This window comes from Gavia stellata, chromosome 5, assembly GCF_030936135.1.
Source record: "Gavia stellata isolate bGavSte3 chromosome 5, bGavSte3.hap2, whole genome shotgun sequence".
Taxonomy (NCBI): Eukaryota; Metazoa; Chordata; class Aves; order Gaviiformes; family Gaviidae; genus Gavia; species Gavia stellata.
In genome coordinates this window covers 4,750,412-4,769,000 of record NC_082598.1, presented here as the reverse complement: position 1 = coordinate 4,769,000, position 18,589 = coordinate 4,750,412, and the positions used below count along the sequence as shown (strand labels likewise).

The 18,589-nt window shown below is 37.4% G+C and overlaps 1 protein-coding gene across 3 annotated transcripts in view; it reads right to left on the bottom strand.

Annotated features, from left to right (window-relative positions):
* CTNNA2 (catenin alpha 2) overlaps positions 1-18,589 on the bottom strand; it is a 456,724-nt gene that overhangs the window by 115,573 nt on the left and 322,562 nt on the right. For all 3 annotated transcript variants that reach the window (XM_059817398.1, XM_059817399.1, XM_059817400.1), the window contains exon 7: positions 3,854-3,934. In XM_059817398.1, coding sequence (XP_059673381.1) covers positions 3,854-3,934 — 81 coding nt within the window. The remainder of the gene's footprint in view (positions 1-3,853; positions 3,935-18,589) is intronic.

Below are 18,589 nucleotides of genomic sequence, written 5' to 3'. Positions count from 1 at the left end.
TCAGAAATCCTACTTTAAGAAAAATATAGTACTTTTTAATATTTGCTTTATTCTACTTCGGAATGAAACCTGGAAATTTCAAAATGATCAAAATACCTTAAAAAATGGAAAACATTCTTGACAACTCTAAAAATATATTTTTAATTTTCAATATTTATTTATATGTATATATTTATATTTGCAATATTTATATTTGCAATGCAAAGCTAAGATAAACTAACTTTCAAAATGAAAACTTGAAACTTTTGAAAAAATCCAAATGTGATTTTACAACACTGTGAGGCTTTCTTTTTTAATTTTCAGAATTTAATTTCTGGATAATTTCTGATGTTTTTCAGTTTTAAAGAAAGTGAAAGTTTCTATTGAGTATTTATTTCATAGACTATTTCTAACTAGCTTTAGTAATGACATAAACCTAAGTCCGCAGTAGGTGGATGAATTGTCCTTAAGAGCTATATGAGAGCATAATTTCCAATATAAAGTGAGAATCACTGGTAAAAAATCTTCCTATTGCTTTACAATTCCTTCCACTTGGAGGCCTATGAAGTATTAGTCTGGCTTGAATGGACAAAAATGAAGAATTATTTGATTTCAATCTAGTGTGTAGAATACTGCAGAGAGGCTGCTCTGTTAAAATTAATAGCAGTACAGATATCTGCTTTTTAAGAGAAAACTAATGGTTTTGGTTATTATACCTTGCAGGGAAACCGACTGGCTAATACAGACTGAACAAGCTCAACTGATCAACTGGAACAGGACACAAGGCAAAGAGACGGCGGCAGCGGGGCAGGAGGCAGCGGCACTAACAGGTGGGACCCCAGTGGTGGTGACAGCCGAACAGCTGCTGCCCGGCTCATACGACTCCGAATGATCTATAGACCGTGTTGGTCCTCGCTAAGCATCCAGTTTGCGCGGTAGCCAAACTCTTTGCTGTGTCCTTCCTGCTTATCTTTGTTTCAATGTCACCGCAGAGTTGCAATGCTTGAAATACTGCGGGTGCGTGCCGCTTTATGATTAGCTGTAGTATTTAAACTATAGGGTTAGTATGTTTTTTTTCCCTATGGAGGTAAAACAAACAAATAAATTAACTGGCATCAACAAGCACCCTGCTGCTGGTCTAGCTTGCTGTACCACACAGTGAAAGATGCTTTTGTTTATCTTTTAGTGGGTTTTTTTTGGTTTTTTTTTTTTACAACAGACTTGCGTACTGGGGGTGGGGAAAGACCCCAAATCCTGCCTATTGGCACAACTTGTTATCAGACACAGAACTCTGTGCTTTTTCCAAACTGTTCAAAATAAAGTAAGAAATGGCAGCAGTAAGCTATGGGCTGGTGAGTCTTGTCTGCTTCCAAGAACTTGTTCAGTCTGACTTAGGTTGATGTTCTTACTGGCAGTTTATATTAAGACATATAATTAGATCTCCATAATAGTTTTCCAATGCCCAGGAGAGTCTAAATGATGAGTATAAAAGATGTAATTCGATCAGAATAGGAAATATCAATGAGACTGTAAACTGTGAGATGGAATTTTAGCACTGTGTATCCCATCCACAATCATTTCACATGTCTGCATGTTCTGCAGATAATCAGATAAAATCTCAGAAATAAAGAGCTAAGTAACCTGGGGAGAGAAAGAAAAATCAGTCTTAGATGGTTGACTACTGAAGCCTTGCAAGGGAGCCCGACTATCAAATGAAATATATATACCTTCTTCATTAGCAAAACATATTTTGTAGATTCTCCAGTTTTATGGCGATAACATTAAGCTTCATAAATCTGACAAGCAAAGCTGCTTTAAAAGGGATTCATCAAAACCAAAAGGCATTATGGTATTCAAAGTTGGTTGTCTTTCCCATGATTTAGCCCAAAATAGAAAGACTGAAATAGTGTCACAGTGCAATCTCAACTGTGGTTCCTTTCTTCTTAATCTTCAAGCCCCTCTCCCCAGCCATTAAACTAAGCCCTCAGTGACATGCTCATATTCTGAAATTTAGCAGGGGGTGTAGAGGCAGGTCTGGGTAGACAGGCACATGTACACTGTTGATTATGCATGTGATGAAGCAGAACATTGATTATGATTCTAAAGGATAATGATTTATAGTCAGAATACACGTTGTTGAAAGCAGAGACTCCATCTTCCTCTATGCTTGTGCAAAACCTAGCACAATTATGATCTCATCTTGATTAGTTTACCAGCAACTGCCACAATTTAATAAACATTATACCTACGCGATTAACTTTCATAAATATCAGAAACTATATTAAAAGCTTCATCTCCAAGCAGGAAAATATTATATATGTGTTTCACTTTACCCACATACAGAGTTCCAACCTTTCTGAGATTGAATTCAACACCCATGGGGCTGAATATACACGAGAAGCAGACAGTTTATTAAGAAAGGTGCCATTTTTATATCACGTTTCGGAGTAAATTTGGCTTTAGAGATGAGTAATTCAGGCAACTGCTGAGAGCCTCACACAGAACAGCAACTCATGTGTTAGTCTGCTACTTCCTTCAAGCAGTAAGAACAGAGGTGGGAGGCAACACATGGTACAAGCTCCACTGCAGAACCTAAGCTCCCACAAATTTGGAGGTCAGAACAGCAAAGACCTTTCTTCTGTCATTAGCTGAGCAACAGATGTGATGCCAGGCTTTATACAGGAGAGTCAATGATTCATATTGTCTGTAAGTCCATTGCAATATTTTTATTATTTGGAGAAATAAGCTCTGAGAATATGATCCTCAAACACGTTTGCTGAGAGTTAAGGAAGAGATGAGGTGAGCTGAGTTTTAGCAGTGCAGAGCACTGATTTCAAAAATGCCTATAGGGGCCACTCTTTCTGAAATGATCATGTTGCAAATAGGTATCTGAAGATACATTTAAGTCCTTACTTGGTCTTGCAGATTTGTGGATTTTGGATCATTTTCACAGAGGCAACCTTTGATTGGCCAGGTAGAATTTCTTTTTTTTTATTTTTACAGAAAATGCAGAATTGGGATCATGTTAAAAGGAGAAAAAAGAGGCAAAAAGAGGCAATCCATCCTGCCTTAACTTTAAAAGAGTAAAGAGAAACTTATAGAGGGTTTCTCCCTTTTGTTTGCCAATCTCCCTTCTATTCTTTTCCATCTCAAGCTTTTTGAATGAATCTTTCAGTCTTATTGCCAAACACAATGATAAACTTAATATAAGAAAGTCAACCTTTATGGCTTAAACTATGCTTTAGTTATTCACAGAATCATGGCATGGTTTGGGTTGGAAGGGACCTTTAAAGGCCATCTAGTCCAACCCCCCGCAACGAGCAGGGACATCTTCAACAAGATCAGTTGCTCACAGCCCCTTCCAACATGGCCTTGAACGTTTCCAGGGATGGGGCATCTACCACCTCTCTGGGCAACCTGTTATTTATTAGCCTTCTCCATATCTTCATAGCATCTTTATTTAATGTGGTACCTTAGAAGTTTTCTTTGAAAATATTCTGCTCTTACAAACTTTTTCATATTCTGCTCATCGTTCCTCTTATTTCAATGAGAGCATTCAAATGAATACAAATAAGCACATATGCCAATGTTTTCATGACTGGGGTTGCTGGGCTGCAAAAGCGGTGAAGGTCTGGCCCATCTGCCTACCCTCCCACATATTAAGACCATTGGGGGTTACACTTGGAATATGTTTCAGTCTCCCTTTTTTTTGGCTCTGGAAATACTACTCCTTTGCTTAACATCATGTGTAATGTAGTGTCATCTCTAAATAAGGGCACAAATTCTTTATACCTCTACAGGTGGCAAAACCAGTCTGTTGAAAAGCAATGACTTCCTTGGAAAATCAAGAAGCATTATAAAAAGTGTAGATTACCTGTCTTCGAAGGTCTCGTGTTTTCTTAGTCATCTTGTCAATAGCAATGTTGAGTGGGTCCCCCTTCTCCTTCCTTCCAGTCTGTTAAAAATGAAATTCTGGAGTTAGAGAAAAATACTTCAGAAAATATACACTTTTTAAAAAAATAGTACAGATTTATCAAAGTGAATCTGTGCATCTCTTTTTGTTTGCTTCCATCAAGTTGTTATTTCCAATGTAATGTTTTTAACACGTTTACATGCGGGGGGCATAGCAGATTATTTTAAAACAATCCTAAAATGATAAGAAGAAAGATTAAGGTGACTCACTGGAGAGTTCAGAACTTTTCTACCAATAAATTATGTGCATATATTATAGCCTATACTCCAAAAATCTGGCAAGACCTTTCACTATAAAACGAATATTAAAAGTTTCTAATCTCCATCCTGCCAGGCACTGGGAATGTTAAACATGATAATAAGCAGCAACACAGCTTGAGGACAGAAGGAAAATGGTCCCTATGCCTGTAACAGGAATCATATTGGCAGACATTAGGTGCAGTATAAAGAAGAATTCCACTTAAAACACTTTCCTGCAGGAAGTCTCAAAGCAAAAATCCTCATGAAGATTAAAAAGGGGGAAAAAAGCTTTTTGTGGCTCGCAACCAATGGGAAAAAAAAAATTAGGTTCAATGGTACAAAAAGCATTAAGTGACTTTGTCAGCTGTATTACCTTTCTCTTAAGAGAAATCTGCTTCTCTAAAGATTTGTCACATCTCTTATCACATTGAACTCTGTTTGATAGCTTTTCATCAAGAATCAAAATGATCTTCCATTCTTTCTGGCAGTACTCTTTCCTTCCCAATGCTGTTTTCAAATACTCCTATTTAGAATTGTTCCTTGCATATGATTAAGAGCGATTTTCTATTTCCAGCTGAGCATAATAGCATACATTTCTGGGAACTACTAAGAAGTCACTTTTGGGGTGGGATGGGGTTTAAACATGCCCTTTTAATAATGATCTCTCAAATGTACAGCACTGTTACCAGCTCTACATGGCCACATTGGCCTGTGTTCCAGTCTTCTGCTTTAAGCATTCATTTGAGGGAACGCCTGCTTTCTATTATTGTCTGTAATTCTAATTATGATACGAGGCCAATGCATTTATGATCATTAAGATATCTGTAAAACACATCCCCTTTCTTTTTTTTTAGAAATTCAAACACAAAAATACCAAATACCACCAGCATTTAATACAAAACATAACATTACCTCTTAGTTTTTTAAAAAGAATCCATTACAAATTCTGCAGTTGATCATACAAATTGACACCAGAAAACAGAGAGAGAAAGTGTTTGCTATGATACAAGAGGAGGCATCTGTGTAACCCGCTGGTATTTTTATCTTACTTTCCTTGTGCTCATCCTTTGACTGAGTTCTTCTGGTCCCCAGCTAAAGAACTACGGCTCTTTAGCCTAAGCAATTTCAGCACATGCTTTTAGTTTTAGATGCCCTGAATTCAGTCCCTAGTATTTTCTCCAAGACAGCAGCTGTCATCTGTGCACATAATCTATAGTTTTTCAAGTTGAAATTCCACAGTAAAAACGAGGCAGACCTGGGCAGATACATTTGGTATAGGAAGCCTCTCCCAACTGTTGAAGTGGTACAAGGGGGACTGTGAGATGAGCTAGTCTCAGCCAGGTTCCTAGGCTCTTAGGCTGCAAAGCTATATTCTAAGAAAATTTTCAATTACTCTGGCTGTGTGCTGTGTACCAGCTGAACCAGGTATCCTTGGTGACATTAGCCTTCTGGGATGCTTTAATTTCCCAGTCCAATAATTCAATTTCTGTAATATTGTTTAAATTCTTCTCTTCCTTCTCGTTGTTTAAGTTGTAATGCATTGGCTTAGAAAGATACATAACCACACAAAATGTTTTAAGACATTTTTTGCTGGGGCAAAGATAACCTTTTCTTCTCCCATAAAATCAGGGAATAATTTGCTAAACTGTGCATCTTGTAGTGAATATTAACACAATGTGAATAATCAAAAAGCAAACACCATGACACTTAAGGCTACACCAGGATGGTATTTTACAGCTCTCAAACAAAACAACTAGTTAACAATTCTTCTTCACTGATCTCACGCAGGGCAGATGCATTCTGTGGTCACCACCGACATGCAAAGGCAAGCACTTGGTGCTTGGCACCCGTTTAGGGGGTCAGAAAATTGTCCTGAACAGGAACTTGGGACTTCTTCCAGGGTAGTCAGCTACAGGATACAATGACACTGAATAAATTAGGCATGGGATAAACTGCACTGTTTAGGAGCAAAGGCTCCTGACTTTCTCTAACTGGTCACTGGAAAAAAGTAGAAAATTTAAGATTGACCTAAAAGTTTGTAACTTAGGTTCCTAACCTGGGTGTTTTGTACTGCTCATAGGAGGAAACTATCATTGAGAGGAGGCCCGTGGTAGCCTACATCTAACACCTCTCCTAAGCCGCTCTTCAAGTTTATCCTGTAACTTCTTTAGTTTCGTTTTAAATTACATAAAGAGTGGCCCTGAAGGTACATCCTATTGTGAAACACAAGACAACTGGGAACCCTTCTGTGACCCTTAGGCTACACAACACAAACTGTCAATATCCATCTGGCCAGCCCTTTCTCCCTCCAAAATAGAGAAAAGCCTGTTCTATATTGCTTACCGAAAAAGCCCCTGCTCGGTGCGATTGCCCGAATCATGCCTACATGCTGTCTGAGATGCTAAATGGCATGAACCAGTCTGCGCTGGAAAACAGGCTACCAGACCAACTGGACAGAGATCCAGTTCAGCTCTCTCAATGGCGGTATTTTATTAACACGTATGAATACAGATGAAGTCATAAAGACACTTCTCATATTCTGCAGTTTTTACTTATCTGGGAATTTTAAGTGTCCTTCACCTGTTATAAAATGGCTACTGCTTTTTAATCTGGATACTTCACTCTATGATTTCAAAGAAGGTGAAATTTGTTTAGTAAATCACATTATTGAAAAATAAATAGCATGGCATGTGATGTTACATAGCTTCAGGCAGGTCTGTCAAACACCATCTGCTCTGTGCTGAAAATGTAAGTTTATTAAAGTTTATTTATTTAAGTCCTTAAATACTCTTACATTAATGTTGCTCTGTGATAAATTTTTGGCCTTCATTCCTAGAAGGGACGGATAGGAATTTAGTGTTTTCCTGTGTTTCTGAAAAAACCATAAAGTTTGGTATTGAGCCTTATAGTATTTCTCTGTTTATCTTTTTCTGCAAAGGGAAGAAAGACACTTTGGAGATGCGATAAAAAGGAAGTAAAAATTGCTGCTGGCATTGGGTAAAAAGGAGAAGGAAGAGAAATGCAGAGAATTCCCTGAATGCCAAAATATTGGTATTCAGAGTTCCTATGGACAGTATTACATCTATTCATGGTGTAATAAGGAGAACTTTGTTACAGTAGAATATATTAATCAGGTTCCTGATTTCTAGTGACCATTAACAGCATTTGCATACTGTTTTTACTCAAGATATTTTCAAACGATTCACTCAATCTGTGTTATTCCCATCCTAATTTCCTTAGAGCATTTCCCTGCCTGTTTGATTTATTCTCAGTTGATCAGGTTGAGCTAATTTCCACGGGCTCCTGCCCAGGGGCTGTGCTGTCTGCGGAGTTCCCCAGGTCAGGAATGGGTCTTCCATTGCACTTCTACCCCAAGGCTCCAGCCTCCCTCCGAGATCACGCAACAAAAGATCCAGCTCCCTGAATGTATTTTACAAGGCTTTTTAAGACTGATTTGCTACCTGGTGTGAGAAGTTGAGTAGTTTTTCAATACATCCACGTCCGGTTAGTGGAAGAAATCTAGGTACTGTCCTTTTACTGGAGAATGTGCCTACAGTTGCAATCCCTGTCAAGAATATTACTTGAACAATAAAAAAAATACAGAATACAATCATTGCCTTCCTTATATTAAGCAGGGTATAAAAAGCTTCACAGTTAAAATTGCATAACACTAAGGTAAGCACTTAGTTAGACAGGGAACTTCAACTTCATTTAATCAGGAAGGGAAATAACAACAAAAAGCACTTAAGGATGGCAAGAAATTTCAGCATCTGCTAAAATGATCTCTGCTAAGATATAGCACTGTTTTTCCTTTTGAAAAAAGACCTTTTTCTCTCCGTACTTTTCTTCTTTTCATGAGCTGTTCACAGTTTATACTGTTGGAGTAAAATAAAAATCTCCCAACATATTTTTCACAACTATTAAGGACATTTATATCCCACGACTTGCTCATTACAGAATTCTTTTGATCAGCATGAGGTACTTAATAGGACACTCTTTTCTAACCCTAGAGAATATCACAGAAACAAGACACGAATGGTCAGGCCAATCAGCCTGGAGACATAGCGCATTTTGGATGAGACACAGTCAACCTTGGAAGAAGATGCTCCAGACTGGAACTGTGTTGTTAGTTTTGAATAATTCCAAATACCACCATATGGAAATCGTAAAGCTGAAATTTCAGCACATGAAACAGATAAAATTGCTATTACCAAAATTATTATTATAAAGAGGGCTTAGATATTATGGTAATGAATATCCTTATGTTGAAAAATGAGGATTACTTACAGTTGTGTGAGATGCAAACCCACTATTCGGAGCATATTATTTAAAAAATTTATAATGAATGACAGACGAACATGGCTGACAATAGTAACCTATTAAAAAAGGTGATGGTATGCCAAGAAATACACAAAAAGTGCAGCAACTGCAGACCTACAACGTGATGTCACATGCAAAAAAACAGTGTGTATAACAATTAAATGAGAGACGTTAGAGAGAGCTATTGTCCTTTTTCTTTAAAGTGCATAATTTAGAAGCTCAGTGTTTCAATTTACCAATACTACTACTACTACTACTAATAATAATAGACGAAAACTGTGTAAGAAAATTTGCGACCACTGTTTTCACACATTCTCTGTCTTCTCTGCTGCTTTTAAGCCCAAATACCTGGGAGAGCTCAGTCTCCCAACATAACACATGTTGCATGTCTAAGGCATCCACGCTGCCATTAATCGAGTAATTTAGCCTCCAGGAGACAGGGGGAAAGATTATCTATTGATCCAAAAGCTACCAAACCTTGATATACTTTTATATTTTCATCATCCCGTAGGTGGATGGTTCCATTATTTACAGTTTATTCAGAACTTCAATATCACAATGTTTTATTAAGGCGTAAATTGCTGCTCAAAAAGATATCTGTCCTAGTATTTTATTTTAAACGTTGAACAACATCACTCTTTAAAAAATATGCTCATGTTCAATAGCCCTTTTAAAAGTGATGAAGAGAAACTTAGGACTGAGGGAAAACATTTTGAACAACAGACATAAGCTGCATCAGTGCTTTTAAGCAGAAAGCTAGGTTTAAACGTACCAATACATAGTCTCCTTCTGACAGGTTAAGAAGACTAATTTTGGGTCAGGAAAAGGCTAAACTATATATCCTAGCAGAATTGAGTGGAGACTAAATTTCGCTGGAACTTGAAAATCCTAGCTATTTGCTAGGGAGATGGCTCAGGAAAACATATTTTAGAAAAACTGTGTGGTTCCTCTATGGATGAGCTGAAGAAGATATCTTAGAATAAATAAATATAAAAAAAAAGCCTGAATGCTGACAAGTCTCTTAGGAGCACGGTGTGAACGTGTATTACTGTTCTACTCAGCTTAGAGATTTCATCCATACTTTACTCCTATAAATTATTTTGGGTTTTAGCATTTATTCTAAGTAACTACATTGGAGGCTCTGCAATCACCTGTTTTCCATCTTCTACTTTGCTAAAGAATCACTTCATTTGTACATTCCCTTTTCCTCTTAATCATTCATTTTTTTCTTGAGGAAAAGAAAAAAAGAGTATTTTGCGTAAATGGGGGAAAAAAGGTTGCTTAGGTATCCTTTTTCTACTTGGGTCTTTTGGCCTTTGTATGTGCAGTTGCAAAGGAGAAAGGTTCAGCCACCACAGAGAAAGGACAAGACCACATGATCCCAGAATGTACCCTATCTTGCCGCTTTGCAATAAAACACTGAATTCCAGGCTTTCTTCACGGCGCTTCCACAATACTACTCAGTTCTAGAATGCCATTCACTAAATAATCTGCTCATAAATGTATGTTATGGACAAGAAGTTCTCCTAAAATAAAACAACTGCCTTCAGCAGTTTTTAATTACCTTACAAAATTGTGACCAGATCACAGTGAGTGTAATTGGTTCCAGTGTAGCATAAATAATCACAACTATGCAGAAAACTGGGTAAGCCACATCCTTGCAATCCCAGATAGTAAATAAAGTCAATAAAATATAAATGAACCATGAGCTGGACATGATATCAGTACCTGAGGTGTGCAAATCTTGCCCTCAGCCTGGATCCAAGCAAGTTTTCTCTAGGTCTGCACATAATTAAAACTAGGTATGTAATGAAATAAAAAAATTATGAAAACTGAATATGTAAATAGTTGAAGAGTCTCTTTTTCTATTTTATGTATGTTTTTTATGCAGTCCCCATCAGCACAATATCTGAATGCCTTCAAGTGGTGAATTGGTGAATTAAGTGGTGTGTTTAATACCAGCTACGTGTGGTTCCTTTTATCTTCTCACAAGAGGGAGAACTTGTGTGTAGGGGAGTATTTTACCTCAGTTGGTTTGTGGCTATTGCTTTTCTTGTTTTGCATAATTCACTATTGTAATGACTTCTTGTCGTTATTGTGGCAATAGTCAAGGATTTGCAGAAACATTATCGATGACAACAGTTTGATTTGGAGGACCAGTTAGGATTAAGGCTTGATCTTACTAGTTCCCAAGTGGCAGCTGCTACTATTAATTGATATTTACCCATAATTATGTACTGGCACCTATGCTTCCCTAAAAAAGAAGTGCCTGAAGAATTTATATTTATAATGATATTAGAGGTTGACTAAAATGAAGAACTTTTTCATTCCTGAGAATGAAGGCAGTAATTTGTTGGTTGTGGTAGGTTTTTTTTAATTTGTAGATATACATTGAATAGATCTCTATTTCTGTGCATTTTTGAACTAGAGTTTCCAAGATCACCGTGGTGAGGATACAGTCCTCTTCTAGCTACTGGCCAAGATTGGATTTTAAAGCATACTGAGGTACCAAAAACACAGAAAAGGAAACTGGTGGGACTTTCCTAAGTTACAAGGCAAGTGTAACATACAAATCCCATTGGTTTTCATTAAGTAAAACATATGCATTGGTTCTTTTTTTTTTTTTTTTTGGAAGGGGGTGGAAAGCCTTGCATCTATTAGAAGTTCTTCCCCAAGGCAAGAATATCCTGCCATCATTTAAGAGTTGTGCCATTTAATTAAATTCAGATCATAACGTAGGGCACACTGCCATTTAAGAAAGCAGTGATCGTTTTCAGGGTAGAACCATCTCATTTAATTTTACCATCTAGAAACACTGAATCAAATCTAGTTATTTTAACTCCTTCTATATTCAATATATAGTGACAGGCATTTTTAGAACATCCATCTGCCTTACATATTTATTTTAATATGGGATACATCTCACCACATGGGGTTGCTTCTCTCCATTGACAATGGAGGGGGTCTTGTTGTACTAGATGATTAATTCTTAAACAACTAAGTGACATGAGATAAAACCCCTTCTTAATAAGTACAAAGATTTTCCAGACCTCCTAAGGTCGGGATACAGACTGCATCTTGGACAAATTATGTGTGCTTTGAATTATTTTCTTCCAGAGAATTTAAAAATATTAGCGTCTTAAGGGCACCTTTTTTGCAAGCTTCCCCAAAAGACATTCCTGTACTTTCAGACTGTGATGTTTTGAGGTCCTGTAAATAATTCACTTTCTTCCTACTGTCTAAAAGAAACACACATCATAAATTTTAGATTGGGCATTGGATCTTAACAATCTTGCTTGTTTCTCCATGCTCATTTTCACCCTTCAAAACCCCTTAGCGTACAAACACATACAGACACACTTTAATACTTTGGTCATCACTACCAATGGCCTTAGGACAACGCTACGTAAAAACTGTTTCTTATCTTTGTAGTTATGGGTGTGATTGCAAGAGACAGGCAGTTGCTGGTCACAGAAACATTGCAACCTGATGAAGAAAACAAAAAAAAATCCAGTTATAGCTGGATTTCTCTAATCTGAGCTTTCTCAGATAAAGATATATGCCAATGTTACCCTCATGTGGAGCTGAAGTTTGCTGATAATAGGGGAAAACAAGGAAATGCAGTTGGAGGAGCCAAGACTGACAACCTGAGACAGGTTTTCTGAAATGTCCTCAAGAAATCCCTCCAATTCTTGTGTAATGTCATCTATAGCACTGCACACGCAGGTGACACTAGCGTATAGCATGCAGGTGTACTTCTGATCCAGGTTTCTGTCCCAATGTCCTTGAGAACTGATGTCTCTGAAGCTTCCCCTCAGGCCTTTCTGTTTGAGGGGGGTAACTTTGGAACAATATGTATTAGAATACTGATCTGCGGAATATTTCTTGTAGTTAAAGAGCATCTTTTCCTTCACAATGCTTACTCAGAGGACTCAAAGAGGAAAACATAAGGGTTTTCATAGAATAAACTGCATATTTCTATTCAGAAGATGTCGGTACACAAAATTGATATTTTTACACTTAAATGCATATAAAAAATTAGAATTTCGGAGGAAAGAAATGTGGATGGTGTAAACTGTTATAAAACCATCAGCTTCACTGAATCCACGCTAATTTACACTAGCTGAGAATCTCCCCACTCATCAGTTAAATGAAATCTCGCAGATGCTTCCATTTAGAAGGTCAGAAATGTTTACTCCAGAAATCGAAATTATTCTAATTTCCTCACAGACATCTACTTGCAAAGGGTCCACTACAAACTCCTCATTTAACCACCAACTGCTTTCCAGCTGTAAATTGCAATCTGCTTTTAAATTGCTTCTGAATGGCTTCTGTTAATCTAAAACAACCGGAGGAAAAGGAGATAGTACACATTTTTTCTTTCCCTTCAGATATGGAAGCCCACAATGAAGGACTATGTAAATACAAAGTGTTAAAATTTACCTTCTTTAGTACAAGCTCTTGAGAGAAGTCTATTCCATTATTATAAGCATAATAATTAATGTTACTAAGCAATGGACTAGTTATTAATAAAACCTTTTATCATATTTTCTATTAAAATTTCATCTGTTAAAAAGTTGAAGTAACACCAGGCAACTAAGAAAAGAGGAGAGGTAAAGAAGTTCAGGATGTCTTACAACATGTAACGAACAATACCGCATGCATCTAAACTTAGCAAATTTATTGAGTAAATCTTTGTTACGTCTCTGTTACAGATGAGTGGAAATACTTGTTAGAACTCTTAATGGAAGTGATATTGCTGTCTGGTATGACCACTGGCCTCGGGTTTATGTCTCATTCACCAGAAAGCACTTGTAGCCAATCTTTTCCTAGTTGGTTTTAGATTAAAGGTTATATTACAAGTCACAGGGATGAGTGTTATTCACTGAGTTAAATGCAGGACTTCCTGAGACATCTCAGCATCCCTTGAAATCATCCTTTTAGTATTTTTCAATCTCCCTCTTGGAGGAATAGGAGAACCACATAATGTTACTTGTTTGCAAGCAAAGGTTTTTTTGTTTCTTTATTTAAGAAAAAGGCTCCATTTAATGTCAATATTTGAGTATAACATTGGCTTCTGTAGTGTGGACCTTTATGCATTTTTTCCAGCACAGGATCTTTTTAAACAAATAGACATCTCTGACAAATTAAGTGACCATTGGAAGTACATCAAAAAGTTCATGATGTTTACAGGTATTAAACAAACTTTTCTAATGAACATATTGAAGTTCCAGCTATGCCATTCTATTGCAGAATTGTTGCTAATGGCATAAAGACAGGTACTATATAGCCTTAGAGTTCAAACACCTCAAATCTCGCCTCTCTGTAGGAGGCACAGAATTGTCTTGACTGTGCTTACAGTGCTTTGATTATCAAATAGCACTGAAAAATAGGATTTCAACTAGTTTGTTGCATCTGTCACTATCTAATAGATCTCTTTATGAGATGTGTATCGAGCATTACGTCTGCATTTCTTTCTTTTTAATTGCATCACGCTTATATTCCTTGGATGATCCACGAGGAAACAAGGTCTTGTTTATTTCCTATCAAAAATACGTTCATCAACGTATGCACCTGAAAGTCAATGCTAACTCAATATTTGTACTTACAACAGAGAATTAAATGCTTTTTCAAAGTCATTGCTCCTTTCTTTTCCCTTATCTCACCAGTTCGCTCCAGACTACACAGGTGAGTTTTTTGTTTGTTTTTTGGTTTTCTCTTTATCCTCCAACCTGTTCTGAACCGTTTTGATTAGAGTCTACACCAAAACAGTATTTGAAATGATTTTGCTTGATGTTTCTTGCAGCCAGTGAAACCACTGCTACGTTCCAGCTCTGACACCCTACTTGGCAGTGTGCTGTACAGCCTACACAATATCAGGTTAGCGCATGCGTCAAACTTTCTGAGGGCAATGACGTGTGTCTGGCAGCAAGGCTTTTCAGTCTGGCCCATCTCCAGTGAAAACCCCACCTGCAAGCAAACAATGGGTGTGAGGTTTAATTGGACACGTACTGTAACTTTAGCTGTCGTTTTGAATGAATGGAGATAGAGGAAAGCCTGGGAAAAAAAATAACTCCAGCCTCATTACAGTAATTAACCGCTCACTTTTGAGTACCGGATTCTTTGTGTCCACATGTTCATTTGTAGGACATCACAACCATAAGGCATCAGTGATGAAATAAACCAAACCAAAATAAAAATAAAAGAACTATTTAAACTCCAACCAGACTTTCAAAAGAATGCAAGGGCAAAGGACAAGCTCTTTCTATTTTTACAGAGCAAAGCTGTGGTTTATTCCTGTCACCACCTCAGATCAATGTGCTAAGTGATATCCATTCAAATTACTTGTCAGTTTAATCAGAGGAAGTGAAACACAATTACAGGGCATTAGTGTAAAAGCCAGCACAAAATAACAGAATGTCCATGTGGGATATCTGAAGCAAAAGCCTGTTGAAAATAGCTGTGTGACATTTTCATCAACAGTCTTTTTACAGAAAAAAAACCCCTTTGTAAATGCTATTACGAACTAATTAGGCATAAAATAACGCTTTAAATCTATAAACTGATTAGAGTCCTTATTTCTCCTTGTAGATATCAGGATTTTTTTTGGCTTTTGTTCTGTTCTTAGAATAAAACTAAATGCATAAAGATAAATGCATACTGAAATGATAACTGGTGCATTTACAAAGCCTCTCTGTGCTCCCTCTCGAGTCAGCAAGTTTTACCATTATTTCTATTGAATGATTGGAACATTCACATGTCATGGACACTCCAAATTTCCTCTGAATATAAGCTGTATTTTTGGAATCGTCAAACACATGACATGGATTAAGTGGTTGAAATGGGAGCAGGGAAAGGAAGGGACTCCTTCTTCTCCCCATGAAGGCAGGGATGCAAGGCTGGTGGGTGCAGAAGGACAAACAAACAAACGTGAACCTGCCCTGGAGCCTTGCCTGGAGTCCCCAGGTGGGCTGTGCTGGGGTGGGCTCCGGTGCCTGGAGTCCCTCCGAGCCTTTCATCCCAAGCTGCACCGAAGATCGGTTTCAGCGGGATAGGTAAAAATACACACCCAGTCCGGAGGTAGAGAGCTAATAAGGATGCGTGAAGCCCCACAACAGGAAATCAGTCCGAGGCCTCTCATTTCCTGGGTGATACTCATTTATTAAAAAAAATAAAAATAGGAGGCAGAATAACCACTATGCAATTTAGAACCTCGCTTAGTCTTTTCAAAAAAATAACTATCAATACATGTCTTCAGGAGAGAGCATAAGCTGGAAAAAGCCTTCTCCTTTCAGCCCTAACTTGCTTTTTAAGATCCAGAAGACACAGGGGCTCGGACTGTACTCAGCACAGTTAATCTCCTGGATTGAGGTGACTTCACTTTCTTCGATAGTCACAATGCATAGCTCAGGTCTTAGTACCCCTGTGGTAAAAAAATCACTTAAAATGTTCATGCTGTAATTCCGAGCTCATAGACTCTGAGGTCTTTAATTGGATTTGGCCCTTTATCTTCTATATTCATGAGACAGTAATTAATTTGACCATCCCTGCCTGGTCCACAGGGTAATTGAATGAATAGCTCTGCACATCCACATAAATGCCTCCAAGAAGAGTTATTATTATGAATGTGCAATATGACAAGTTAACTCTGCTGCGTTGATAATGATGGCATTGATACTGTTAAGGTAAGTGCCACTGGAGCCCATCTCATAGCTAAGGGAAGTGGAAGAAAGTATATGAATATGCAACACGCAAAACCACTGCACAGTTTACACTCTGCCTAGCCTTTTAAAATAAAAAAGGTAAAGTTAGTTCTATTTTTCAAATTTCCTTGATACACCTTCATCTTCTGGCACAACTAAAATCCCCAAAATATTGCAGAAGGAAGCAAGATAGATCCTTTGGTAGATTGTCACAAAGACTTCTTGTAGGAAATGAAGTGTAAAAAATTGTAAAGAATGTTAAATGAATCACAGCAGACTGAAACCTGTGGTTCCAGTGCAAGACCTGAAATAACTTTGAAGCAGATGCTAATTGGCACCACCTTCATTCTGATGCTCATAAATGAAACTGCACGAGCCTTCAAAGGTGCCAAAGGAAGACTAGCCGTCCAAAGAACATTAAAATGTGCTTGGATTTGGTTTGTCAGCTCCCAAGTTATTTATAACCTGCTAAGTTATTTAGATGCAGATGACAGATGCATATAGAATGACAGATGCATATAACAACTAATTGCAAGTGGTAAAAGTGCCGACTGACCTCTACACCTGGTTTTCTTCTTTCCCTCCTAAATAACTTAAGACTTTAAAGTTTCAAATTAAACCTGTTTTTAATATATAAGGATATCAACTATTTTAAAAAATAGTATTCTAATAATTCACTAATTTGGCTCTGCAGTGACTTCAGTAGCCATTTCAGTAATAATACAATGTATCATTCCACACTTCCTATTTATTACTTATGTGAAATACCCTATAATTTCATTGGCATGATCTACAAAAATATGGTTGGATAAACATTTCCTATAAATACCAATGATTTCAATAAAACAGGAACACTTGTAGAGATTCTGCATGTTTACATGTGGTCACGATGTACACCAACAAGATAGCAACTGAAGCCACAGCCTATGGGAACTAGACTCTACCTCCAATTCCCAGTCCAGTTCTGTTTCTCATAGACTATATTTTAGTGCAATTTTCTTTTATATGGCAATTAGCTTTAAGGGTGAGTCAATTCCATGATGATCAAATGCCGAAAGAAATTTTAAAATATAAACTAAAGCCCGGCAGGAGAAGCTCTGCAGCTTTCCACACCACATGAAGCTTTTCACTTCAAAACTACTAAGTAAATTACTGAAGAAAAGTTACTGTGAATAAAATGGGCTGCACTGTGTTAAGTAATTATTTCTAAAGTGTGAAACGGGTAGGAAGTATCTCATCTTAAAGTAGTGCCGTGATGCATATTACCTCTCTAGTATAAAGGGAACAGTGTTTTTTTTCTTTCTTTATCTTGCAGGAGCAAGCACAGGAATGAAAACTTTATTTTTCTAATGATCTTTCATGTGGGAGAGAAGTGTAAAGACTCAACCTCTGAAACTATGCTGTGCTCCGCTACTTGTACCGCACTACTGTTTCTGGAAGAATCTTCTAAAGTTTCATGAGCTCTCAGGAAATGCCCCGTAAATTACAAATATTTTTGGTTAATACTCCCCATTTAAGGAATGCACGATGGAGACATGATCTCCTGGGTAAAGACCAGCATTTCTGGGAGTGTTAAGGGATGCAGCCCAGTTACGATTTAATTTGTGAAACAATGCAGAAGACAGTTTGCCTTTGAGTATGTCTTGCGAGTATGTCACGCCGCACACCCATTCTGTTCCTCAGTCTTGAAAACCAGTGGTACAAAAAGGTCATTTTAACAGAAAAGTTATGATTACAGTGTGGGTTAGGAAAATACCCTTATGACGCTTCTGAGAGAACAGAGGGGATTCTTGCAGTTAATTAATACCTAGATGCATAACAACAGGCTATTTCAACAAGAAGAAAACGTTTTTTTTTCCCCTGTTTTGGGGTGGCTTTTTTGAGAACTGTTATGAAAAGTTGCAGGGACTGAGGAGAAGAAAGAGAAAAACCACATAAGAATCAAAAAAAGAACTTTCTCTAAGATAAAAGGTGGCACAAATTGGTAGCAATGAATTGTGTATACTCGTTGGCTAAAATACTGTCCATTTAAAGGGTAGTTACACATACCTTAAAATATTTATGCAGAGTACATGTGAAATTCAGTCCCAGATCAAAACCAAGAGGTAGTAGGGGTTAAATAAGAGAGTACTAGTCTGGGTTTAATGGCTGGCAAGCACAATTTAGAGAAAATATTTTTCCTTAATAATGCCTTTCAACAATATGCAACACAGGCTTTTGTTTTGTTTTGTTCATATACATAAGAGATTCATTCCAAAAAGATCGGAAAGGGTTATTTTCTCAGATTAAATACCATGGATATCAGAATTATACTTCGGGAGGGCATGACTTCTGAACACACACAGAGCCGTTTAGTGACCCGCTCAGGAGAAAGA